This window comes from Tachyglossus aculeatus, chromosome 6 (genome assembly GCF_015852505.1).
Source record: "Tachyglossus aculeatus isolate mTacAcu1 chromosome 6, mTacAcu1.pri, whole genome shotgun sequence".
NCBI lineage: Eukaryota > Metazoa > Chordata > Mammalia > Monotremata > Tachyglossidae > Tachyglossus > Tachyglossus aculeatus.
In genome coordinates this window covers 42,007,059-42,034,496 of record NC_052071.1, presented here as the reverse complement: position 1 = coordinate 42,034,496, position 27,438 = coordinate 42,007,059, and the positions used below count along the sequence as shown (strand labels likewise).

The window sequence follows — 27,438 nt, the reverse complement described above, 5'->3', positions numbered from 1 at the left end:
CGGGAAACATCCACTGGTGCTTCGGAACCCTGAGGCTTTCTAAGACTTTGAATTGAAGTTCTCACTCGAATCGCTTTCTCTTTCTTCTAGTTCTTATGCCGAGGGGTTCAGGAAATTGGTTGGCTACCCTCCTTCTACACACCCTAAATGCAAAGCACCTCCTCCCCCATCTGCGATAAGGTTCACGGTAACTTTGTGGAGCTTGTCGGTCTTCTCCCGACTGACAAAATCCTCAATTCAGCCGCCCACTCTTTCCTGCCAATGCAACGTCCTTGAGGATCGGAGGCAAGTCATTAAAGTTTGGATCTCTGCAAATGTAGCTTCCCTAGGCTCCTAGGTGTACCAGTATGTAATGGAGCTGAGCACAGTTGCTGTGGGAACCAAAACATTGAGTTTCCTGACGATTATATAAGCAAAAAAGTCAGCTGGAACACAGCCTGTAAATAGATTTGCATTCAATTATGTTTTTATTAGCTGCCTGGTGCTCTCTCCTGATGGTGTCCAGCACATCCTTCTTGACCAATGAATTCCATGGCCCAAATTCCATTCTACACAAGAGGCTGAGTTTTTTAATCTAATTCAGGGATGCTGCATTTTGGAAGAGCCTCCTCAGGTTTTAGCTCTTGGTTTCAATCTTTCCTACAGGTCTTTGCTCAGGAAGTCATTAACAAGTAACTCTAGCAATAAAGATTTTTTCAAAAAAGAATTTAAAGTGCCGTTAATATAAGGCCGTTGTTCAAATGGAATTGTTGTAAACTGTTGCAAATTTGGGGGCAGATTTTCCAAGCAACAAGATTATCTATCAGTTAAGGCTGTAAGAGAATTTTTAGTGATCCCAATATGTGGAACACCCCTATGAATGGGATGTTAGGAAAAAAAATGTTTGTTTTTATTACCCTGGAAAGAGAGAAAAACCTTGGAATCCTAGACAACATGGATTGGTTTTCTGCTCACCATCATAAAAGAGTTTCATATCTTCTGCATCCATTGTCACAAATGCTTATTACAGTGCTCTGCACACAGTAGGTGCTCAATAAATTAGAGGCAACACGGCATAGTGGAAGCTAGAAGGACCTGGATTCTAATCCCTGAGTTCTAATCCTGCTGGGTGATTTTAGTCAAGTCTCTTCACTTCTCTGTGCCTCAGTTACCTCATCTGTAAAATGGGGATTTAGACTGCAAGCTCTCTGTGGGACAGGGACTGCAACTAACCTGATAACCTCATATCTACTCCAGTGCTTAGAATAATGCTTAGTGCATAGTAAGCACTTAAAAATGTCATTATTATTATTATTAATAATAAGGAATATTAATATTAATGATTGATTGGCTGTAATCCTAGTGTACGAGTACTCATATACACTGGCACGACTTAAATGCAAGCCCTATTTATTTTTTTAATGGTATTTGTTAAGCGCTTATTATGTGCCAGGCACTGTACTAAGCAGTGGGGTAGATACAAGCTAATCAGGTTGAACATGGTCCCTGTCCCACCTGGGGCTTGCAGTCTTAATCCACATTTTACAGATGAGGTAACTGAGGCCCAGAGAAGTGAAGTGACTTGCCTAAGGTCACACATCAGACAAGTGGCGAAGGCAGCATTAGAACCCAGATCCTCCTGACTTCCGGACCCTTATATCTATCGACTAGGCCTTGCTGCTTGATATTCATTCAATCGTATTTATTGAGTGCTTTCTATGGGCAGAGCACTGTACTAAGCTCTTGATCCATTCCTATGCATTGGTGTGATCTTTAAGCATCATTCCTTTTGCCAAGGTATGTTGGTGCTGAAATGATTTATGCCAGTTTCCATAACAACCTTCCTCTGTCTTGTGCAATTTCTATAATTATCCAGATGCCGTGGTTCGGCAGCAAAGTAGTAAGCAAAGTGTTCAATTTTTTTTAGGGTGGACAACATGTTCTATCGAAATACATCCCCGGTGTTTTAGGATTTCAGTGATCAGAGTAGAGTGAAGTTCTGGATGCTGGCCTTGGTGGCTCTCAGCCCAGTTGCTGGCAGGTGCACTTCTTAGACTTTTATAAACTTCAAGATGTGTCCACCTGGAAAGAAGTTCTGCTCCCTCTGAAATATTGGCAACTCTGACCAACTCTGACTTCCCATGAGAAGCTGAGTGGCCTAGTGGATAGAGCATGGGCTTGGGAGTCAGAAGGACCTGGGCTCTGACCCTGGCTCCGTCCCTGGGCCAATCACTTCATTTCTCTGTGCCTCAATTACCTCATCTGCAAAACGGGGATTAAGACTGTAAGCCCCATGTGGGACATGGACCGTATCTATCCCAGCGCTTAGTACAGTGCCTGCCACATAGTAAGTGCTCAACAAATACCATAAACAACAACAAACTATCCTGAGTACTCCCGAAAATTAGAACAGTTGCCTGGAGCTAGTAACAAAATTAACAATGGAATTTAAGTGCTTTCTATGTGCCAAAAACTGTACTGAGTACTGGGGCAGATAGAAGATAATCAAATCGGACTGTTCCGGATAGCTGTTAGGAAAAAAAAAAACTTTCCCAAACCCAATCCTTCTCTTTGGCTCACAATTTCTCATGATTTAGGGAGTCGAATAAGATGAATCAGATTTGTTGGTCTGGTTAGTAGTGCCTTGGAGAACTTGATAAAAGTATTCCTCATTAAATAGGATTGTCACCCCCTAATGGCTGTTTCCTGAAAAAGATAGAAGCCCTATTACAAATGCAGAATGCAGCCAATGTTCCTTTTTACTTGTCCTTATAATAATTATTATTTTGGCATTTGGTAACTGTTTATTTTGTCCCAAGCACTGTATTCATTCATTTTCATTCATCCATTCAATTGTATTTATTCATTCATTCAATCAATCAAGCACTGTACTAGGCGCTTGGGAAGTACAAGTCTTGAGTGCTTACTGTGTGCAGGGCACTGTACTAAACATTTGGGACAGTACGATAGAACAGCCCGTTGTTGGGTAGGGACCATCTCTGTATGTTGCTGACTTGTACTTCTCAAGTGCTTAGTCCAATGCTCTGCACACAGTAAGTGCTCAATAAATGTGATTGAATGAATGAACAATAAACAGACACATTCCCTGCCCACAATGATCTAACAGTCTAGAGGGGGAGACAAACATTAATAGAAATAAATTTCAGATAAGTACCTAAGTTCTGTGGGGCTGGGGGTGGCGGGGAATGAATGGAGGGAGAAAGCAGGGTGATGCAGAAGGGAGAGGGAGAAGAGGAAAAAAGGGCTTAGGGAAGGCCTCTTGGAGGAGATGTGCCTTCAGTAAGGTCTTGAAGGGGAAGAGGGTAATTGTCTGTCTGCTTTGAGGAGGGAGGGCACTCCAGGCCAGAGGTGGGAAGTGGGTGAGAGGACGGTAGTGAGATAGAGGAGATCAAGGAGAAGTGAGAAGGTTAGCATTAGAAGAATGAAGTGTGCAGGCTGGGTCGTACTAGGAGAGTAGCGAGGTGAGGTAGGAGGAGGCAAGGTGATTGATGACTTTAAAGTTGGGCAATGACCATTTCCCACATGGTGCTCTCAGTCCGAGAGAGGGAGAAGAGACATTCAGTTCCCATTTTAGAGATGAGGAAACTGAGGCACAGAAAAGTTCAGTGACTTATCCAAGGTCACATAGCAGGCCTTCCATCTCTGCTTTGTCTGGCTTGGGCAAATAATAATAAAAATAATAATAGTAATAATGTTGGTATTCGTCAAGCACTGTTCTTAGTGCTGGGGTAGATGCAAGCTAATAATAATAATAATAATGACATTTATTAAGAGCTTACTATGTGTAAAGCACTGTTCTAAGCACTGGGGCGGTTACAAGGTTGTCAGGTTGTCCCACGTAGGGCTCACAGTCTTAATCCCCATTTTGCAGATGAGGGAACTGAGGCCCAGAGAAGTTAAGTGATTTGCCCAAAGTCACACAGCTGACAATTGGCGGAGCCGGGATTTGAACCCATGACCTCTGACTCCAAAGCCTGGGCTCTTTCCACTGAGCCACGCTACTTCTCGTTGGACACAGTCCTTGTCTCACACAGGGCTCACAGTCTTAATCCCCATTTTACAGATGAGGTCACTGAGGCCCAGGGAAGTGAAGTGACTTGCCCAAGGTCACACGGCAGACTAGCGGCAGAGGTGGGATTAAAACCCATGACCTTCTGACTCCCAGGCACGAGCTCTGTCCACTAAGCCCTGGAAGCTCGTACGGGGGCTACGCAAACCAGCCCCCTTATCCCACACTGCCTTCTCCATCACTGGCCCATCCTGCCTCTAAGGTTATGAGTCGACCAGGGCCACAGTAATAATAATAACAATAATAATAATAATAATGGTATTTGTTAAACGCTTACTATGTGTCAATCACTATTCTAAGCACTGGGGTAGATACAAGCTAACCAAATTGGACGCAATCCCTGTCCCACACAGGACTCGCAATCTTAACCCCCATTTTACAGATGAGGGAACCGAGGTGCAGAGAAATGAAGTGACTTGCCCAAGGTCACACAGCAGACAAGTGGAGGAGGCGGAATTAGAACCCATGACCTTCTGCCTCCCAGGCCTGTGTTCTACGCTGCTTCTCTAAGTGATCGTCGCCAATTAGAATAACATTCTGACTAAAACAGGATGAAGCATAGAAAGGATGCAATGCAGCGTGGTTTATTTGGGAAAGAAAATTGTCCAGTAAGAGGGGCGGTTCGCTGGAAAGGCATAAGAAAGAAGATAGGAGATTCCCAAGGGTGACGGAGGGTCACACATTGAACAGTAGCAATGTTGTCCTAATATGCCACTGGTTTATTAGTCAGAGCGTGACTAGGAAGACACGGGAAGAAAGCCTTCTGCTATACTGGATGTGACTCAGGTCTGGGCAGAGTGCTCATTTGGCGAATCCCTGCAGGGAAATTGGAGACAGTCCAGAGACAAGCAACACAATAATAATTGTGGTATTTATTAGGTGTTTATTACGTGCCAAACAATGGGGGTAAATGTTGCGGAAGATGCAAGAAGCAGGATGACCTCCTGGAAACAGCACGGGCCTGGGAGTCAAAGGACCTGAGTTCTGATCCCGGATTTGCCGCTTATCTTCCATGCGACCATAGGCAAGTCACTCAACTTCTTTGGGCCTCAGTTACTTCCTCTGTAAAATGGGGAATAAGAATTGAGCCCCACGTGGAACATGGACTGTGTCTGATCTGATTAAGTTTGTATCTACTACAGGGCTTAGTACAGCACTTGGCACACAGTAAGCACTTAAATAAATACCGCTGGGGGGGAAAAAGTCAATTAGATCGGACACAGTCCCTGTTCCACGTGGGGTTCCTTGGTTAAGGGCATGGTGATCAAAGATTGGAAAGTAAAACCCAGTAGAAAGGTTAAGGGGGTTGGACTTTGCCTGGACTAGAGATCATGGAGGGGTGAGGTTAAGGGGGTTGGACTTGCCTGGACTAGAGATCATGGAGGGTTGATTTAATAACTCTCTTCTGGTTTATTTTTTTTTAAAAGAGAGAGGTCCTCCCTCCATCCTCCATCCTCCATCCTCACAGTGGGTGAGCAAGAAGAAATAAAGCTTCCTTTTCTGAAAAGGAGATTGGGTGAGAGCTAACCTATCCTTAGGGAGAGCTTCCTGCCATTGAAAGCAGCTAAACCCTGGACACACTCCCAAGGCCGTGGAATTTCCACCCTTGGAAATCTTTTAAGAGTCAACTATCTCGGAAGGCTTCATATCCTGTCTGGAGGCAGGGGGCTGGACTATATGACTTCTTGCTGAATGGTTTTATTAGGTTTGCATCTAATCTCAATCCTTCCTGCTATAATTCAAGGCCGTTTTTTTCTGGGCCATGGGAGGGATGAAAAACAGCTGGTCACCATCTCGAACATCTGTTCATGCACTTCAAGGCTTATGAACTCCACAACTTGAACTTTAATCTTGGGGATCAGTCTTTATGTAATCAGCAAGCTGTGGGGATTCCATGACTTTAGACGGTTCTTACCTCTCTAGGAGGAGTTCGAAACGATTGTGGGGAGAACTCATAGCCTGTGATGGGGATCTTGGCCTGAAAACACACCTCGATTTCCCCAACCGTGAAGTGGCTGTAAATTGACGCTTACCTCCTCCCATCTGAGCATCGTTATTTAATGCAGGCATGAATATGAACCCCGGCCCCTGAGCTCAGGCTTGGAGGAGATCAGGGCAACACCACTAGGGATCAGGTAGCAGTAGAAAAAGAAAGTTAGCCTTCTGTTTCTCTTTTCTCTTACTTTTTTGTTTGGTTTCCATGGGAATCTCTGTCTGTGGGGGAACTCTGAGTATCACTATGGCAGGAAGACAGTTGGGTTCTCTTAGTCAAATGATGTGGGGAAAAAGTAAGAAGGGAAAGATGTCCGACAGGGGGTCCCATTAAATGGGGATGAAACCAAAGTGGGATTCTCTTATATATTCCTGAAAGCTGTCTATAAAGGTTGATTCAGTGCACTGAAGCTGTAATTTACTAAATTGGAATCCTATTTTTTGTGGTATTTGTCAAGCTCTGAATATGTGCCAGGCATTGTACTAAGCGCTGGAGTAGATACAAGCTAATTAGGTTGGACACTGTACTACTCCCACATGGGGCTCACAGTCTTAATCCCCATTTTGCAGATGAGGTAACTGAGCCCAGAGAAGAGAAGTGACTAGCCCAAGGTCACACAGCAGATGAGTGGTGGAGCCAGAATTAGAACCTAGGTCCTTCAGACTCCCAGGTCTGAGCTCTATTCACTAAGCCCCACCACTTCGCCACTCGTATCTACTCACAGTTTAGAACAGTGCGTGCCACACATATAGAGAAGCAGCGTGGCACAGTGAAAAGAGCCCGGACTTGGGAGTCAGAGGTCATGGGTTCTAATCCCGGCCCCACCACTTGTCATCTGTGTGACCTTGGGCAAGTCACTTCACTTCTCTGGGCCTCAGTTACCTCATCTGTAAAATGGGACTGAAGACGGTGAGCCCCACGTGGGACAACCTAATTACCTTGAATCTCCCCCAGCGCTTAGAACAGTGCTTGGCACGTAGCACGTGCTTAACAAATAACATTATTATTATTATTATATATAGGAAGAACCTAACAATACCATAAAAAATGCTTTCTATCCTCCCAGAATTTACAGTGTAGATCAGACAGGGCATACTACATACAAAAAGCGAATGACAGTGTCCTATATGCATGGCAGGCCTTTCTTGGGAAAAGCAAGCTTTGGAAGATGTCTAAAAGTAGATGTTTTGGCCATTGGTGGAAGCCACAGGAGGAAGGGGTGCAGTGGGAAAGTAATTTAGTAAATGACACCCCAGTGACTTGAAAGTTAATGCTCCTTCCACAGAAAAAAATGCCTGATGGATTTCCAGGGAGTCGTATGTGAACTGGGAGAATCTGGCTCAGTATTAATTAGACACTGAAGCTCTGACTGGTGGGTATTGGGACTATTAAAAATGTAGCATGAATCCCAGAGGATGCCAACTATATGATTATAAGCAATGAACATAGACATTGTACTCTCCACGAGCCACATTAATCCAAAACTGCTCAACTCATAGAAGCAGCTACATAAGGCTTCCCAGACCAGCTCTCCGAAGAACAAATTTACTCAACGGCGGCGGCAAAAGCGGCAAAGTATTTGCCCTCCATCTCCCCCGGGGAGGGGGAACGGGCCAAAACCCGCAACTCTGTCACTTGTCCCACAGGGCTGCAGCATTTTCCAAGCGACAGCTTGTGTGTATTTATATTTACACAAGGTTTCCTGAAAGCCAGAATCTCATTGGCTGCCGTCGGCCCCAGCTACAATTTGTGCATAGCTCACACAACTACTGTGGGCGATTGGGAAGAAAAAGCAGAGGAAGCTGGGTGGAAGGGGATGCCAGGTGGGACTGCGTGTGTGTGTGTGTGTGTGTGTGTGTGTGTGTGTGTTTGTGAGAGGTCCCTTCAGCCTCAGCCTGCAAGAGGTGTGTAGTGGACATTGGGAAGGGGGTGGAATGAATCATTCCACATCCAGGCTGCCGGCCCGATGATGGGTCCCGTTTGGACTAAATCCTTTTGAGGACTATGAGGCAGGTGTGGATTCTGGAGCTGTGTCAGGTTCCCGGCGGAATGGGAGCTGCCTCCCTTATGATCCCCGCGGAAGAACCTTCCTTCATTGGTTTCTGTCACTCTCTGATTGGGTTCTGTTATTGGCCCCCGGTTCCTGCAAGCTTCTGCGGAGAAAGGCGAAATGACAGAGCACAGAGAAAAGGCAAGGGGGAAGAGAGAGAGAGGAAAAGAGCTAGAGGGGGGAAGAAGGAGCAAGCTGGGGAGACACACACACGCTCACACACACACACACTCACACTCCCAGGGAGAGATCCATCCCTGCTAGCCAAAGCAGATGAAGCTGGACAGCAGGCTGGGTGAAGCAAACCTTCCCCGATGCCAGGATTATCTCTTCCCTGCTCAGGGAAGGGACTGGCTATCCCCGGGGAAGGCAGAGCCCAGGCTCCGTGTTTTGCGTGGGTCTGGGAAGGAGTACAGTGAGTGATCCGGGGGGACACTGGGGGGGAGGAAGAGGAGGTAAGGTGGGACCGATCAAGGGTCCCGGCTGGAGAGCAGGCCCGGGACTCGACCACGACGGGGGCTGGAGGAAAGTATCTGTTATTTTTTTTTATTATTTATGTCTATTAACGTCTGTCTCCCCCCTCTGGGCTGTGAGCTCATTGTGGGCAGGGGATGTGTCTGTCTTGTCGTTGTATTGTCTTCTCCCAAGTGCTCGGTACAGTGCTCTGTACACAGTAAGCGCTCAAGAAATACGATTGAATTGGATTGAATGAATGTGGGAAATCAGCAGAGGAGATGAGGTGATGTAAACACCTGGGGGAGGGGAGAGGACCGGGTTGGGGGGGGGGGGAGGGAGGGAGAGAGGAAGGAAGAGAGAGAGAGAAGAGGGGAAGGCTCTGCCGGCACAGAATGATGGGCAACTATCACCACAAGCAGCAGAAGAGTAAAAAGCAGAGCAGAATGCAATCAGCAACAGGTATTCCCTTTCCCTCCTTAATGGCTCTTTTTTTTTCCTACCGTCATTTGATTGCCATCAGCGCTGGGTGCTTTTCTGGGTCTGGGACCATTGGTTTGCCTTTGCATGGGGCAGGGGGGTTGGGGGATGTGAGAAAGTGAGATGGGGTGAACTCTTTTGAGTCTCTCCCTGCAGGTCTGAATTGCACAAACAATGGCTCCCAAGGCTAGAGAGAGCGAGCGAGCGAGCGAGCTCCCTCCATCCCATGCAGTCTCGCTCGGTTTCCTCTTTCAGCTGAAGTTTAAGTCGTTAAGGTTTTCCCTTTCCATCTCGGCTCATGCAGTAGGCTTTGGACCAGACTTAGCACATCTTTGGCAGAAAACCTCTGTTGCCCCCCCCCCCCCCCCCAAGCTGTCATCCTTCTCTCTCTTTCACATACACACACACACTCACACACACACACACCTCCAGATTTCTGGGCTGTAGCTCTCCCAGGCGTGCATGGAATGACACAGAGTAATGTATTCCCATGCCCGTGGAACGCCCACCCGCCCCCTCATCTTTTTCTTTTTCTCCTCCAATTGCACGTGCATTTGATGGTATCCTTCCCCCCACCCCCCCTTTCCCCTGGCGTGGCTTGCACGATAGGAGACCTGGCTCCCTCCGAAAGGCGAATCTAGAGTTGCAGATGCTGCTGCTGCTGGTATTTGTTAAGCGCCTACTATGTGCCAGGCACTGTACTAAGCGCCGGGGCGGATGCAAGCACATCGCATTGGACGCGGTCCCTGCCCCATGTGGGGCTCACAGTCTCAATCCCCATTTTGCAGATGAGGGAACTGAGGCACAGCGAAGTGAAGTGACTTGGCCAAGGTCACACAGCCGACGGATGCAGGGGCTGGGATTCGAACCCATGACTTTCTGCGTCCCGGGCCTGGGCTCTATCCGCTACGGCACTAGAAGCGTTGAAATCTGGATCCGAAAACGTCCCTGACACACACAGCTCCCAGTTTGGTTTTCCTAGCACTGGCTCTCCGGAGTCATACTGCATGAGCCTCCTTCCTCTGAAAAACCTGGGTTTCACTCTCTGAGTCCCTAAACGTCGTCCCTCCCACCCCACCCTCCACAGCCCCTGCTTTCGGGGACCCCCATCTCCATCCTAACCTGCCCCCCTCCACCATACGCTGCAGGCTCGAATCTTTCCCCTTTTCCACCCTCTTAGAGTTGATCTTCCTCCTCCTATCGGACTCATTCATTCTCCTTCCATTCATTCCCCTTGGACCTCCCTTTTCCCCTCCCCCCTTGTTTCTCTCATTTCACCAGGGACCCCCTCCTCTCTAGCCCCTTACCTTCTCAGACCAAGAAACAAAGAATCCAAAGGTTATCTCTGCCCCAGGGGAAGAGTTGTAAACATAAAGGTCTGACTTCTAGTCCGGCTCAACTGAGAGGAGGGAGTGGGGCTTAATTTTTAATCTGGACGAGAGGAATTTCAACTCAATAGTAATAATAATAATGATGGAATTTATTAATCACTTAGTATCTGTAAGCACTATTCTAAGCGCTGGGAAGGTTACAAGGGGATCAGGTTGCCCCACGGGGGACTCACAGTCTTAATCCCCATTTTACAGATGAGGTAACTGAGGCACAGAGAAGGGAAGTGACTTGCCCAAAGTCACACAGCTGACAAGTGGCAGAGGCGGGATTCGAACCCATGACCTCTGACTCCAAAGCCCGTGCTCTTTCCGCTGAACCAGCTGCTTCTCATAGCCACACTGTTGGGGTACATCAGAGAAGCAGCGTGACTCCGTGGATGGAGAGAGGCCCGGGAGCCAGAAGATCTGGGTTCTAATCCCAGCTCTGCCGCATGTCTGCCAGGTGGTCTTAGGCAAGTCATTTCACTTCTCTGTGCCTCGGTTTCCTCAGATGTAAAATGGGGATTCAATGCCTGTTCTCCCTTCTACTTAAACTGTGAGCTCCATGTAGGACCTGATAATTGATCTTGTATCTACCCCAGTGCTTAGTACAGTTCTTGGCATAGAGAAAGCACAAAACAAATGTCATTATTATTATTGCTGTTGTGGCTGTTGTTTTGTAATAATAATAATGGCATTTATTAAGCACTTACTATGTGCAAAGCACTGTTCTAAGCGCTGGGGAAGTTACAAGTAGATAAGATTGTCCCGCAGGGAGCTCACAGTCTTAATCCCCATTTTACAGATGAGGTAACTGAGGCACAGAGAAGTTAAGTGACTTGCCCAAAGTCACACAGCTGACAATTGCCAGAGCCAGGATTTGAACCCATGATCTCTGACTCCAAAGCCCATGCTCTTTCCACTGAGCCACGCTGCTTCTCTACCCTCCCAAGGGCATAGTACAGTGCTCTGTACCCAATAAGCAGTCAGTAAATCCCATGACTTGATAGGTAGGTGCAGGAGATCTTCAATATTTTTCACTAGATGCTCCCTAGATGGGCATTGCTGGGGGAAGCCCTCTCTCCAGTGTTCCACACCAGACCCTTAATGAGTTCTGACCTGCCACGAAAATCTAACTGGATTCGAGGGGAGAGGAAAACGTCCCTGCTCTGTCCTCTGGGTTCCAGCAGATCCAGTAAAAAGAACAGAAAAAACTTTGATATCATGAATCCTGTGCACTGCTAGAGTTACCGATTTGAAGCCACTGATTTGAATTGAAGTGTCTTCACATCCATCGCCCTGGTGTACTTATGTGCCTGTCTTTATACTTGATTGCTTCTTCCTATCTGTAATTTTTTCCGGTGTCCGACTCCCCTGCCAGATTGAAGGCGAGGTCATGTCTACTAACTGTTTGTACTCATCCCAGCTCTGCCGCTTGTCTGTTGTGTGACCTTGGATAAGTCACTTAGCTCTTTTGTGCGTCAGTTCCCTCATCTGTAAAATGGGGATTATGACTGTGAGTCCTGTGTGGGACAGGGACTGTGTCCAACCCGATTATCTTGTATTTACCCCAGTGCTTAGAACGGTGCCTGGCACATAATAAGCACTTAACGTAATTATTATTATTCCAAGTGCCCAATGTAGCACTTAATTAATGCTATTATTAAACTTTGCTGGGTCTCAGTTTTCTCGTCTGCAAAATGGGGATTCCGTACCTGTTTGCTCTCCTGCTTGAGCACCGTGTCCAATGTGATTGAATTGTAACTAGTCCAGAAAAACGGGCACATAGTAGTTAACAAATACCGCAATTATCATTATTGCTACTAATAATAATTCAGTGATCGTCTCAGTTTTTCTGAGCCATTTTTGGGCCCCTGCCGGTAGAGGCAGTATGGAAGTGAAGGGACGTGACCAGTCTATCAATTAATCGTATTTGTTGAGCGCTTACTGTGTGCAGAGCGCTGTACTAAGCACTTGGGAGAGTATAGCACAACAGTGGAACGGGCACATTCCCCTCCCACAATGAGCGAATGCCAGCCAGGTGAGTCCAAAAGAGGTCTGAAGGTTCTGTCCTGTGCTGCATGAGTCCTGTGTTCAAGGGCTCTATCTTCAGCAGGGGCATTTGGGAGTATTCGTGTGTGGGTGAATTCACCCCCACTGCCTTTTGGGAAGACAAGCAGGGTATCTGTCTTCTAAAAGATGCTGGTGGTTCTTTCTGTTAGCTAAGTGGAGTTGCTCTTCCAGCCACCCGGAGGGAAGGCTCTGGAGTTTCACCTTAGAAAAAAAAAATAGATGTTTCCAATTGCTCTATCGATGCACTGCTCTGAGGCCAAAATGATGAAGTGGACGGCATCTCCCAGCGTTCTCCAGCTTTGCTCTGGGACGTTAAGTCCAAGGAGGCGGAGAATGGGTTGTGGCTGGGGCTGGAGAGACTCGGTTAATGAATCCATTGATAACTTCTTGCAAACTGCTGTCTGAGAGGATGAAGTGCCTGTGTTTTGCTTTTAAAGACACTTCTCCAATGCAGCATGAGGACAGTGAATTTTGGATTGGAAGGAGGGATACTGATTTTGGAGGGCTGGGCAATTCCCCCCCTCTTCTATTCCCTGCCTCCAAGCAGAGAGTCAGCTTTTCGGAGCAGGAAGATTTTGTCTGCATCAATCAATTAATCAATCAATCAGTCAATCAATCAGTCAATCAATCAATCGTATTTATTGAGTGCTTACTGTGTGCAGAGCACTGTACTAAGCGCTTGGGAAGTACAAGTTGGCAACATATAGAGACAGTCCCTACCCAACAGTGGGCTCACAGTCTAAAAGGGGGAGAACAAAACCAAACATACTAACAAAATAAGTAGAATAGATATGTACAAGGAAAATAAATAAATAGAGTAATAAATATGTACAAACATATATGCAAATATATACGGGTGCTGTGGGGAAGGGAAGGTGGTAAGATGAGGGGGATGGAGAGGGGCACGAGGGGGAGAGGAAGGAAGGGGCTCAGTCTGGGAAGGCCTCCTGGAGGAGGTGAGCTCTCAGTAGGGCCTTGAAGGGAGGAAGAGAGCTAGCTTGGCGGATGGGCAGAGGGAGGCCATTCCAGGCCCGGGGGATGACGTGGGCCGGGGGTCGATGGCGGGACAGGCGAGAACGAGGTACGGTGAGGAGATTAGCGGCAGAGGAGCGGAGGTTGAGGGCTGGGCTGGAGAAGGAGAGAAGGGAGGTGAGGTAGGAGGGGGCGAGGTGATGGACAGCCTTGAAGCCGAGGGTGAGGAGTTTCTGCCTGATGTGTAGGTTGATTGGTAGCCACTGGAGATTTTTGAGGAGGGGAGTAACATGCCCAGAGCATTTCTGGACAAAGACAATCCGGGCAGCAGCATGAAGTATGGATTGAAGTGGGGAGAGACACGAGGATGGAGATCAGAGAGAAGGCTGGTGCAGTAGTCCAGACAGGATAGGATGAAAGCTTGAACGAGCAGGGTAGCGGTTTGGATGGAGAGGAAAGGGCGGATCTTGGCAATGTTGTGGAGCTGAGACCGGCAGGTTTTGGTGACGGCTTGGATGTGAGGGGTGAATGAGAGAGCGGAGCCGAGGATGACACGAAGGTTGCAGGCTTGTGAGACGGGAAGGATGGTAGTGCCGTCAACAGAGATGGGAAAGTCAGGGAGAGGGCAGGGTTTGGGACAGAAGACAAGGAGTTCAGTCTTGGACATGTTGAGTTTTAGATGGCGGGCAGACATCCAGATGGAGATGTCCTGAAGGCAGGAGGAGATGCGGGCCTGGAGAGAGGGGGAGAGAGCAGGGGCAGAGATGTAGATCTGGGTGTCATCAGTATAGAGATGATAGTTGAAGCCGTGGGAGCGAATGAGGTCACCAAGGGAGTGAGTGTAGATCGAGAACAGAAGGGGACCAAGCACTGAACCTTGGGGAACCCCCACAGTAAGGGGATGGGAGGGGGAGGAGGAGCCTGCAATGTGATCCCCCTCTGGCAGTCCATCTTCATTGGCCTCTGGGAGCCTAAATGGGCTTTCTCAGCATCTCCAGAACTGAGTTTCCAGCTCCAGTTCCAATCCAAGCTTTGTGAGAGCTGAAGGTGAGTTTTCCTCTCTCCTTCTTGAGTCCTTCTTGAGTGCCACGCTGCTTGAGTCCCTTTTCCAGGTATTTTTGGGCTAGGCTAAATGACCTTTGGGAAGCCTTCCACTTAGGAGAGACTGACAGGGCAATTTTGACAGGCTTGGGAGTCAGAGGGTGTGGGTTCTAATCCCTCCTCCGCCACTTGTCTGCTGTGTGACCTTGGGCGAGCCACTTAACTTCTCTTTGCCTCTGTTTCCTCATCTGTAAAATGGGAATTAAGACTGTGAGCCCCACGTGTATCTACCCTAGTGCTTAGAACAGTGCTCGGCACATAGTAAGCGCTTAACAAATACCATCATTTGTTTATTTTATTTATTTTTATTCACCCCACTTCTCTTAAAAATCCATCTTACAATTAAAATAACATTTGCTTTAACCGAATATAAAATAGTTTTGCTACATTAGAGGCTCTTGAAAATAAAGAGCAATTGATCCCTGGGCTGGAATTAGTTTCCTCAGAGGTTAGTTTCAGGGCTCATCCAAGGAGACTACATGAAGAATCATTTTTTTTAATGATTCTTTTTAAGTGCTTACTATGCGGCAGGCACTGTACTAAATGCTGTGATACAACCAAGATAATCAGGTTGGACACAGTCCCTATCCCACTTGGAGCTCACAGTCTAAGGAGGAAGGAGTAGGATTTAATCCCTATTTTACAGATGAGGTAACTGAGGCACAGAGAAGTCAAGTGGCTTGCCCAAGGTCACACGGCAGAATCTTCCCATGAGCTCTGGTCATTGATAATAATAATAACAATAATAATAATAATTGTGATATTTGTTAAGTGCTTACTCTGTGCGCACCACTGTACTAAGCGGTGGGCTAGATACAAAATAATCAGATACAAGATAATCAGTCTCTGTCCCGTATAGGCTTCCCAGTTTAAGATGGAGGGAGGGTTAAGTCCAGAATCCCCATTTTACAGATGAAGAAACTGAGCCACAGATAATTTAAGTGACTTGTCCGAGGTCACACAGCAGGAAAGTGATGGGGTCAGGATTAGAACCCAGGTCCCATGACTCCCAAATTAATGAGGCTGGACACAGCCCTTGTCCTGCATGGGGTTCACTGTCTAAGTAGGAGGGGGAGCTGGTATCCCCATTTTACAGTTAGGGAAACTGAGGCCCAGAGAAATTAAGTGACTTGCCCAACATCACACAGCAAGCAACTGGCAGAGCTGGGATTAGAACCCAGGTCCTTCTGGCTCCCAGGGCCAGACTGTCTCCACTAGGCCACGGTGCTTTGAGTGAAAGGGGCTCCTAGCTTCCATCTGTGTTTCCCTTGAGGAAGGGTCACTGATGAAAGCTCACAGTTCTTTTAATAGTAGATTTTCTTCTATTTAAAAAGTAGGTCTCATGCCACAGCTCACGAGTAGCTCAGGCAGAGATCCGAATGAGAGATTTTTTTTTTTTAAAAGCAAAATGAGATTTTAAAAAATTAGCAATGAACTGGGTGGTGGGTGGTCTGATTTCTAACCTTCTCTGTGGTTGTGTAAGGGAAGGCTGAGAACAAAAGAGAGAGAAGAGAAAGAAAGAAAAGGAGAAAGAAAGAAAAAAAAGAGAAAGAGAGAAAATATGTATGTGTGTGTTGGGGGGGTCTGTCCCGCCCCAAAAGATTGTCTCCCCTGCTCCCCAGGTGATTACAATGGTGATGCTCACTCAACACAGCACCTACATGTTTTGTTTTGTTGTCTGTCTCCCCGTTCTAGACTGTGAGCCAGTTGTTAGGTAGGGACTGTCTCTATATGTGGCCCACTTGTACTTCCCAAGTGCTTAGTAGAGAAGCAGCGTGGCTCAGTGGAAAGAGCACGGGCTTTGGAGTCAGAGGTCATGGGTTCAAATACCGGCTCTGCCAATTGTCAACTGTGTGACTTCGGGCAAGTCACTTAACTTCTCTGTGCCTCAGTTACCTCATCTGTAAAGTGGGGATTAAGACTGTGAGCCCCACGTGGGACAACCTGATCACCTTGTATCCCCCCAGTGTTTAGAACAGTGCTTTGCACATAGTAAGCACTTAACAAATACCATCATTATTATTAGTAGTAGTACAGTGCTCTGCACACACTAAGCGCTCAGTAAATATGACTGAATGAATGAATGAATGGCGTGAGATGCTGACAAGATTGTCAACACATTCCCTGTCTCCAACACCTGAACAGGGGTGGGTGAGATGGCCTGCCTCCGATTCCTCTGTGGTTAGGGTTTAGTAGTAATAATAATAATAGTGGTATTTATTAAGCACTTACTACATGTCGGACGTTGCGCTAAGAGCTGGGGTGATACAAGCAAATCAGGTTGGACACAGTCCCTGTCCCATGTGGGGCTCACAGCCTCAATGTCCATTTTAAAGATGAGGGAACTGAGGCCCAAAGAAGTGAAGTGATTTGCTCAGGGTCACACAGAAGACAAGTGGCAGAGCCGGGATTAGAACCCATGACTTTTTGACTCTCAGGCAGGTGGTCTATCCGCTACGCCCTGCGGCTTCTCATGTCCCTGCGTGGGGTTGGATCTTTAATGATGCCACTGCCTCATGGCAGGAAGCTGGCTAACAGCACTTAGGTAATAATAATAATAACTATGGTATTTGTTAAATGTTTACTATGTGCCAAGCACTGTTCTAAGCACTGGGGTGGATACAAGGTAATCATGTTGTCCCAAGTGGGGTTCACGGCCTTATTCCCCATTTTACAGATAAGGTAACTGAGGCACAGAGAAGCGAAGCGACTTGCCCAAGGTCACACAGCAGACAAATAGTGGAGGCCGGATTAGAACCCATGTCCTCTGACTCCCAAGCCCGTGTTCTTGCCATTAGGGTATAAGGGAGCATCCCCAAACGCCATCAAGAACTGCTAATAGCAGGGCATTTGACCTGCTTGCCTGAGTTTGCGGAAGCGCAAACGGACGGAGAGTCGGGAGAACTGGACTCCAATGTGAGCAGGGAGCGTGTCTACCATTCTGTTCAGTTGTACTCTCCCAAGAGCTTAGTATAGTGCTCCTCACACCGTAAGCGCTCAGTAAATATGACTGATGGATTGACGGATCCAGGCTTTGCCACTTACCCTCTGCATCATCTTGAGCCTGTCCCTTAGCTCGTCGAGATTTTTAAGTCCTTGTGAATGGAGGAAATGCGGGGCTAAGATGGGAACACCGAGAGGATTTCAGGGGCTGAATGAAACTCGTTGAGGGGTGGTGCATTTTGAAAACATGAGTGTGAGAAGTGGCAGCTTCAGACAGGATCTTGAGAGGAAAATGAAGTACCTGGGCTTTTGACTGACAGAAGATGGAGAAGTGTAAATTGCAGGGCTTGGTTCCTCCGTGGGAGGATATAGGAAACGGCCTTCTTGATGGAGAGCCGGAGTCGCCCGGAAAGGGTGGGGAAGGAGGAAGTGGGGGTTTGGGTGAATTGAGGAAGCGGCATCTGGAAAAGGGTAGTCATGGTTTGGACCCCCAAATTCTGTAGGTAGAGGAGACAGAGGCCGGAGCTAAGCCCCAGAATGGCCAGCACTCAGAGTGAAAATGGCAAATATTTAATAGTAATCAATCATATTTATTGAGCACATACTGTTTGCCAAGCACCATAGTAAGGGCTTGGCAGAGTACAATATAACTATGATAGTATTACATAGAGTAATAATACTATAATAATAATAATAATAATTGTGGTATTTGTTAGGCACTTACTATAATAATAATAATAATGGCATTTATTAAGTGCTTACTATGTGCAACACACTGTTCTAAGCACTGGGGAGGTTACAAGGTGATCACGTTGTCCCATGGAGGGGCTCACAGTCTTAATCCCCATTTTACAGATGAGGTAACTGAGGCACAGAGAAGTTAAGTGAGTTGCCCAAAGTCACACAGCTGATGGTGGAGCTGGGATATGAACCCATGACCTCTGACTCCAAAGCCCGTGCCCTTTCCACTGAGCCAGGCTGCTTTGAGCCAGGCACTGTTCTAAGTGCTGGGGTGGATACAAGCAAATCAGATTGGACACCGTCCCTGTCCCATGTGGAGCTCATAGTCTTAATCCCCATTTTACAGATGAGGGAACAGAGGCATGGAGAAGTGAAGCGACTTGCCTAAGGTCATATGAAAGACAAGAGGCAGAACAAAGATTAGAACCCAGGTCCTTCTGACTCAGACCCGTGCTCTATCTGCTTAGACACAGTACTTCAGTTCCCTCATCTGTAAAGCGGGGATTCAAAATCTGTTCTCCCTCCCCCTTAAACTGTGAGTTTACATAGGACGGGGACTGGAGCCGATGTGATAATGTTGAATCTACCTCACTGCTTAGCACAGCGCTTAGCACCTAGTAAGTGCTTAACAAAGTTTAACCAATGTCCCAATTGTTGTTTTTAGGGACTTGTGTTGCGTCCTGGGGTGGGCTGGTGATGGGGGGGGGGGGGGGTGAGGGTGTGCCCCTGGTGGGGATCGGGGGCTGGCATGGCATGCCATCTTTCTGGGGAGTTAAAGCAGTGAGGGGGATAGAATTTAGCTTTGGGTTTCACTGGGGCTTCTTGAGCCAGCTTGGGAGTTCAGCCTGTGCAGAGATAAAAGAAATCACTAAAATGTGTGTCTGTTCTGACAGACCCTTTCTCTGTAACCTTCTTCCACTTGTTCTCTGGCTCCCTTCCCAGTTTGCTCCAACTTCAGAAGTGCACATCTATTCAGATTTTTATAGGTGAGCCTCATCTCAAGGTCAGACCTCCCGTCTCCCTCTGAGATGGGGCTAGAGTGAATGTCCTCAGACTAACAATACAGGGCAAAATCCATTTGGCCAGGCAAGCAGCCAGGGAAGCAGCGTGGAAAGAGCACAAGCTTGGGGTGGAGGACCTGGGTTCTAATCTGGCCTTCACCACTTGTCGGTTGTGTGACCTTGGGCAAGTCACTTAACCTCTCTGTGCCTCGGTTTCTTCATCTGTAATTATTATTTTCAAATGGTGGTTGTTTAAGCGCTAAGTGCACCGCTCTAAACACTGGGCTAGAAACAAGCTCATCAGGTTGGACACAGTCTTAATCTTCACTTTACAGATGAGGTAACTGAGGCCCAAAGAAGTGAAGTGACTTGCCCAAGATCACTCAGCAGACAAATGGCAGAATCCGGATTAGAACCCAGGTCCTCTGACTAATACACCTGTGCTCTATTCACTAAGCCACACTGCTTCTCTGAAATTGGGTTGAAACATCTGTTCTCCCTCCTTAGATTGTGAACCCCGTGTGGGACGGGGACTGTGTCCAATCTCATTATGTTGTACCTACCCCAGCGCTTAGTACAGTGCTGGGCATATAGAAAGTGCTTAACACATACCACCATTAGCATTAGTTCAATAGTGAGCAACGTTTGATTCCTTTTTCCCAAACTCTGCCCCCACCACTAGCATGAAACCAGCTTTGTTTCTTCTTCTTCTTGTTGCTCGATCAAGCTCTCATCCTATCCCGTCTGGACTACTGCATCAGCCTTCTCTCTGATCTTCCATCCTTGTGTCTTTCCCCACTTCAATCCATACTTCATGCTGCTGCCCGGATTGTCTTTGTCCAGAAATGCTCTGGGCATATCACTCCCCTCCTCAAAAATCTCCAGTGGCTACCAATCAATCTGCACATCAGGCAGAAACTCCTCACCCTGGGCTTCAAGGCTCTCCATCACCTCGCCCCCTCCTCCCTCACCTCCCTTCTCTCCTTCTACAGCCCACCCCGTACCCTCCGCTCCCCTGCTGCTAATCTCCTCACCGTGCCTCGTTCTCGCCTGTCCCGCCATCGACCCCCGGCCCACATCATCCCCCGGGCCTGGAATGCCCTCCCTCTGCCCATCCGCCAAGCTAGCTCTCTTCCTCCCTTCAAGGCCCTACTGAGAGCTCACCTCCTCCAGGAGGCCTTCCCAGACTGAGCCCCTTCCTTCCTCTCCCCCTCGTCCCCCTCTCCATCCCCCCATCTTACCTCCTTCCCTTCCCCACAGCACCTGTATATATGTATATATGTTTGTACTTATTTATTTATTTATTTTACCTGTACATATCTATTCTATTTATTTTATTTTGTTAATATGTTTGGTTTTGTTCTCTGTCTCCCCCTTTTAGACTGTGAGCCCACTGTTGGGTAGGGACTGTCTCTATATGTTGCGAACTTGTACTTCCCAAGCACTTAGTACAGTGCTCTGCACACAGTAAGCGCTCAATAAATATGATGGATGGATTGATTGATTGTTAATAATAATAATAATAATTATTAATAACCAGGGGTACCAGCAGAAATAAGAATAGATATATTTACAGGTCTGACAATAACTCCCTTGAAACAGCCTAGATGTTCACAATTATTGCAAAGTTCTTTAAATTGCCAAGCTCTCCAATTGTGAGATGAAGGTCCATTCTATTAGCAAGTGCAAAATGGGGGCTTGAAGTCAAAGTGTCCTGTGATGAGGACCTCCCCAGCTGAGGATGCCGCAGTGTCTCAATTAGTGTCCTCAAGGAGGTTCATTCATTCATTCATTCATTCATTCAGTCGTATTTATTGAGCACTTACTGTGTGCAGAGCACTGTACTAAGCACTTGGGAAGTACAAGTTGGCAACATGTAGAGATGGTCCCTACCCAACAGCGGGCTCACAGTCTAGAAGGGGGAGACAGACAACAAAACAAAACATATTAACAAAATAAAATAAATAGTATAAATATGTACAAGTAAAATAAATAGAGTAATAAATATGTACAAACATATATGCATATATACAGGTGCTGTGGGGAGGGGAAGGAGGTAAGGCGGGGGGGGGATGGGGAGGTGTCTAGAACACTCTCTAACAAATCGATGATGGAGTCTCCCATCTGGAATGACTGGTAATCCTCAGCCCTGAAACTTCAGGATCAATTTCCTGGGCAGAGGAACTGATTCTGTTGCTTGTGGCTCGCACTAGTCAGTCAGCCAGTCAGTCAGTCATATTTATTGAGCATCTACTATGTACAGAGCACTGTACTGAGCACTTGGGAGGGTACAAGAGAACAATAAACAGACTCATTCCCTGCCCACAAGGAGTTCATAGTCTAGAGGGAAAGACAGACATTAATATAAATAAATGAATTGCAGATATGGACATAAGTGCTGTGGGGCTAGGATGGGGGATGAATAAAAGGAACAAGTCAGGGCGACACACATGGGAGGGAGAGAAAAGGAAAGGAGGGCTTAGTCTGGGAAGGCCTCTTGGAGGAGATGGGCCCTCAATAAGGCTTTGAAGGAGGGACTAGTAGTTGTCTGTCGGACTTGAGGAGGGAGCACGTTCGAGGCCAGAGGCAGGACAGGGGCGAGAGGTTGGCGGCAAGTTAGAGGAGGTGGAGGTAGAATGAGAACTACACTCTCTCCTCCCTCCCATTCCTCCCTCTGGGGTCTTCACCCACATTAGCCAGTGACAGGAAGTGTATATTTGTACAGATTTATTATTCTATTTATTTTATTAATGATGTGTATATATCTATAATTCCATTTACCTATTTTGATGCTATTGTTGCCTGTCTCCCCCCTTCTAGACTGTGAGCCTGTTGTTAGGTAGGGATTGTCTCTATCTGTTGCTGAATTGTACTTTCCAAGCGCTTAGTCCAGTGCTCTGCACACAGTAAGCGCTCAGCAAATACGATTGAATGAATGAATGAATGAATAAACCATGATCGAAGCCTGTGTTTCCCAACTCCCAGAGCTCTGCGCGTTCTACTGAACCAACAGCAGGGAGACCAGGACATAGGTGGCTATGGTTTAAAACTGAGGTCGGAAGGAGGATGAGTTCAGAACCAGGGCCCGATCCATGAGGGTGAAATCATTTCAGTGTTCTCCTTTGGGGCCCTGGCTGAGTTCCTTGCATTAGGTATGAAGTCATTTGGTTTATTTTTGTTTTGCTGCGGGGTTTCGTTTTAGGTTGATTAGGAGCGAGAAGGAGCGTCCAGCCTCCATTTGCAAACGTTGGCCAGGACCTGAGGCCTTCCCGTGACAGACTTCCCGTGAACCTGAGGCTTTCCTCAAATCAGAAGTGCCCCGACTCCCCAATAATAATAATGATTGTGAGAAGCAGCGTGGCTCAGTGGAAAGAGCCTGGGTTTTGGAGTCGGAGGTCATGGGTTCAAATCCCGGCCCCGCCAATTGTCAGCTGTGTGACCTTGGGCAAGTCACTTAACTTCTCTGTGCCTCAGTTACTTCATCTGTAAAATGGGGATTAAGACTGTGAGCCCCCCGGGGGACAACCTGATCACCTTGTGACCTCTCCAGCGCTTAGAACAGTGCTTGGCACATAGTAGGCACTTAATAAATGCCATCATTATTATTATTATTACTCATTGAGCGCTGACTGTGTGCCAGGCGCTGTGATGAGCACCGGGGTAGATTTAAGATAGTCCCGCCATCGTTTTCCATCGCACAAATCTGAGAAGGCATGCCTTCAGAGCTGAGAAGGCACGCGTGTCTGTGTGTGTGAGTGAGATTGGCCCCAAAAAATAAAGAAAAAGGAGAAAGCCACTCCGTCCTTCATCCCCTCCCCCCTCGCCCGGAGTGTGGGAAGGAAGGGGGACAGGGCAGTGACAATGGGCTGAGGGGAGCTGACTAAAACAGCTAGTTCCTGCTCATTTCCTCTCTGTCGGGCAACGGTGGGAGTGGAAGTTCACCCCTCATGGTGTTTATGACACAGGTCCCGCTGGCCAGAGAATTTCAACAAAAGAAAGAGAAAAGCCCAAACCTTACAGTCGCCTCATCAGAGAACACCAGGCTGGGGGAAAGTAGCAAGGAACGAAAGGCGCTTCCCGACGGTGCCTCCTTGTGCCAGCTTTGGCTACCTCATAAGGCCGAACGGGCAGGACGAGCAGTTCATTTTGATTTTCTTTCTGGTTGAATTTTTCTGGAATTTTGCGGGACTCCAGGACCAGTTTTTGGAAGGAGGAAAATTGCCATCCAGCTGCCAAAGTTAGAATGGGCGACGCGGACTCTTTTTAACCTCCTCTTTTCTCCTCCCCGTCACGCTCAGGAGATAAATCCTCTCCCTTGAGCGGAGATCTGTGGTTAAAGTGGATTCTTGGACACCTGCTACTTTAAGATGGAGCGAGCGGAATCTTTAACCCTTTCCTGGAGCAGGGGAGGTGAGTCAGTGGGAGGACCGGGATTGAGCGGTTCAGGGAAATAGAACCAAGGGAGTCGTTTTGGAGCCAGGGTTTCATCCAGCGAAGTCTGAAGTTTGGGCGGGTCTGGGTTAGGGGTCGCGCAAAGTTGCCTTTCCCCATTGAGCTTGGAGTGGAGTGGGGAGGAGAATTAGGTGGTTTGATTCTTTCTAGGAACGCAAACTTGCTTGAGAATCGACTGGGCGAGGCTGAGTTGCTTCAGCTGCTCTGAAACCTGAAGGGACAGCAGACAGTGCCTTCTCGAAAGGACAAATCAATCAATCAGTGGTATTTCTTGAGTGCTTACTGTGTGCCGAGCACTGTACTAAGCACTTGGGAGAGTACAAGCCTGTCAGCTCATTGTGGGTAGGGAATGTGTCTTTATTATTGTATTGTACTCTCCCAAGCGCTTAATACCATGCTCGGAGCACAGTAAGTGCTCAATAAATGAATGAAGACAGCAGAGTTAGCAGACACGCTTCCTGCCCACAACAGAGGCTTGGAGGAAAAATCGAGGAGGGCTTTGTTGAAAGGACAAATCAATCAGTCAGTCAATGGTATTTATTGAGCGCTCACCATGTGCAGAGCACTGTCATAAGCACTTGGGACAACGCAGTACAACAGAGTTGGCAGACGCATTTCCTACCCACAGCGAAGGCCTGGAGGAAGACTCGAGGTGGACTTTGTTTCTCGAGGCTCAGACAAACTGGACACTGCACTAGCCTATTCCTTGAAGTGTCTCAGTGGGTTGCTCTGAGCTCTCTCTAGGCCAGGGAAACTGAGGCTCTAATAGACGGCAGGGGTTAGGCAGAATTTAGTCCCCCAAATCCCAGGTGGCTAAAGCTCAGAGACCAGTCAGCCAATTGTATTTATTGAGCACTTACTGTCTGTGGAGCACTGTGCTAAGCACTTGGGAGAATACAGTACGACAGTATAACAGACACGGTCCCTGCCCACAACAAGTTTACAGTCTAGAGGGGGAGACAGGCATTAGTAGAAATAAATATATGACAGATATGGATATAAGTGCTGTGGGGCTGGGAGGGGGGATGAATTCATTCAATCATATTTATTGAGCACTTACTGTGTGCAGAGCACTGTACTAAGCACTTAATGCAGGGAGCATGTCAGGGCAACACAGAAGGGAGAGGGAGAAGAGGGAAGGAGGGCTGGGAGGAGATGTGGAGATGTGGAGATGTGCTTTCAATAAGGCTTTGAAGGGAGGGAGAGTAATTGTCAGATTTGAGGAGGAGGGCATTGTAGGCCAGAGGCCTCCTCTTGTGCAAGTAGATGTGAAGCTTCTGTGGGCAGGAGATGGAAGTATTTGCAGGGAGTCTAGTGCAGCCTGAGGCCTGGTTTTACCAAGCAGGGGGCAAGCAAAAGTCAATCAGTGGTAATTATTGAGTGCTTATTATGTGCAGAAAACTCTACTGAACACCTGGAAGAGGACACTACAACAGAATTTGCAGACATCTTCCCTGCCCACAACTAAATTCTTTGAATTGATTGCGCGAACATTGGCTGCAGCTTCCCCACTTGAGTTCTCATCTCTTTTTCAAAATAATAATAATGATAATAATGGCATTTATTAAGCGCTTACTATGTGCAAAGCACTGTTCTAAGCGCTGGGGAGGTTACAAGGTGATCAGGTTGTCCCCATGGGGGGCTCACAGTCTTCATCCCCATTTTACAGATGAGGTAACTGAGGCCCAGAGAAGTTAAGTGACTTGCCCAGGGTCACACAGCTGACAATTGGCGGAGCCGGGATTGGAACCCATGACCTCTGACTCCAAAGCCCGTGCTCTTTCCACTGAGCCACGGTGCTTCTAAGCGACCCAAACTATTGTCTGTGTCAACACCGACCTGCGGCCCCCATCCTGCTACTGGCCTGGAGCCCCCTCCCTCTTCAAATCCGACAATTATTCTCCCCCGCTTTAAAGCCTTATTGAAGACACATCTCCTCCAAGAGGCCTTCCCTGACTAAGCCTTCCATTTCTCTTCACTTCTGCATCACCCTGATTTGCTCCCTTTATTCATCCACTCCTCCCAGCCCCACAGCACTTACGCATGTATCTGCAATTTAGTTATTTGTTTATATTAATGTCTGTCTCCCCATCTAGACTGTAATCTCGTTGTGGGCCAGTAGTGTGACTGTTATACTGTGGTATTGTGATAATAATAATAACAATAATGATGGCATTTGTTAAGCTCTTACTATGTGCAAAGCACTGTTCTAAGCGCTGGGGAGGATACAAGGTGATTGGGTTGTCCCATGTGGGGCTCACAGTCTTAATCCCCATTTTACAGATGAGGTAACTGAGGCACAGAAAAGTGAAGTGACTTGCCCAAAGTCACACAGCTGACAGTTGGCGGAGCTGGGATTTGAACCCACAACCTCTGACTCCCAAGCCCGTTCTCTTTCCACTGAGTCATGCCCTTTTCAAGCAGCGTACTCTCCCACCACTTTGTGCAGTGCTTTGCACACAGCAAGCACTTGATAAATATGATTGACCTCTTCACAGTCCTCTAACCCGATTTATAGGATAGAAGGACCAGGGTCAAGGTTAGCTCTGCCTGCCTCTGGAGCTCCAAGCAGCCCATAGGGCCAATCGGTCAGTCAGTTGACCGCATTTATTGAGCACCTACTGTGTCTTGGGCTAACGCCTCACCCTCCCCTCTCTGTGCACCATGTCCAGAGCCACACTCACACCGCCGATCTGTAAATTGTATCTGCTAGCGGGATTCGCTGACCGTAGCTAGACTGTAAGATCGCTGTGGGCAGGGAATGTGTCCGTTTATTGCTGTATTGTACTTTTCCCAAGTGCTGAGTACAATGCTCTGTACACAGCATGATGTAATGGGAAGTAGCATGGTATAGTGGATAGAGCATGGTCCTGAGAGTCAGAAGGTCATGAGTTCCAAACCCGGCTCTGCCACTTGTCTGTCTGCCACTTCACTTCTCTGGGCCTCAGTTCCCTCATCTGGAAAATAGGAACTGAGACCGTGAGCCCCACATGGGATGGGGACTGCGTCCAACCCGATTTGCTTGTGTCCACCCCAGCTCTTAGTATAGTACCTGGCACGTAGTAGGCGTTTAACAAATCATCATCATCAATCGTATTTATTGAGTGCTTACTATGTGCAGAGCACTGTACTAAGCGCTTGGGAAGTACAAATTGGCAACATATAGAGACAGTCCCTACCCAACAGCGGGCTCACAGTCTAAAAGAAAATAATGGCATTTATTAAGCGCTTACTATGTGCAAAGCACTGTTCTAAGCACTGGGGAGGTTACAAGGTGATCAGGTTGTCCCACAGGGGGCTCACAGTCTTAATCCCCATTTTACAGTTGAGGTAACTGAGGCCCAGAGAAGTGAAGTGACTTGCCCAAAGTCACACAGCTGACAAGTGGCGGAGCCGGGATTTGAACCCATGACCTCCGACTCCAAAGCCCGGGCCCTTTCCACTGAGCCACGCTGCTTCTCAAATGCCATAATCATCATCATCAATCAATAAATAAATCAATCTCGTGGGAGGTGTCCCTACTCAACTGCTTCTGCTGCACTCCTGGTGGTGGCTATTCCCAAAATGACCTCTCCCTGTTTCCCTTTCATCGCCAAGTCAGCTCTAAGCCCTGCCTTTGTGAGCCCAGCGTGTGGTGGAAGCTTTCCCAGACTCAATCCATCAGTGGCATTTAGTGAGCACTTAGTATGCACCGAGCACTGTACTAAGCGCTTGGGAGAGTACAGTGTAACAGTTAGCAG

General features: G+C 47.5%; 1 protein-coding gene across 2 annotated transcripts in view; it reads left to right on the top strand.

The window, feature by feature from the left end:
- Window positions 1-27,438, top strand: part of NHSL2 (NHS like 2) — a 166,360-nt gene that overhangs the window by 61,005 nt on the left and 77,917 nt on the right. Inside the window, exon 1 of one of the 2 annotated variants that reach the window (XM_038748434.1) lies at window positions 8,970-9,027. The exons of the other annotated variant lie outside the window; for it this stretch is intronic. Within the exon in view, the coding sequence (XP_038604362.1) occupies window positions 9,012-9,027 (16 nt within the window). The 5' untranslated portion in view covers window positions 8,970-9,011. Of the gene's footprint in view, window positions 1-8,969; window positions 9,028-27,438 lie in introns of those variants that run through there. 2 annotated transcript variants of the gene reach the window in all.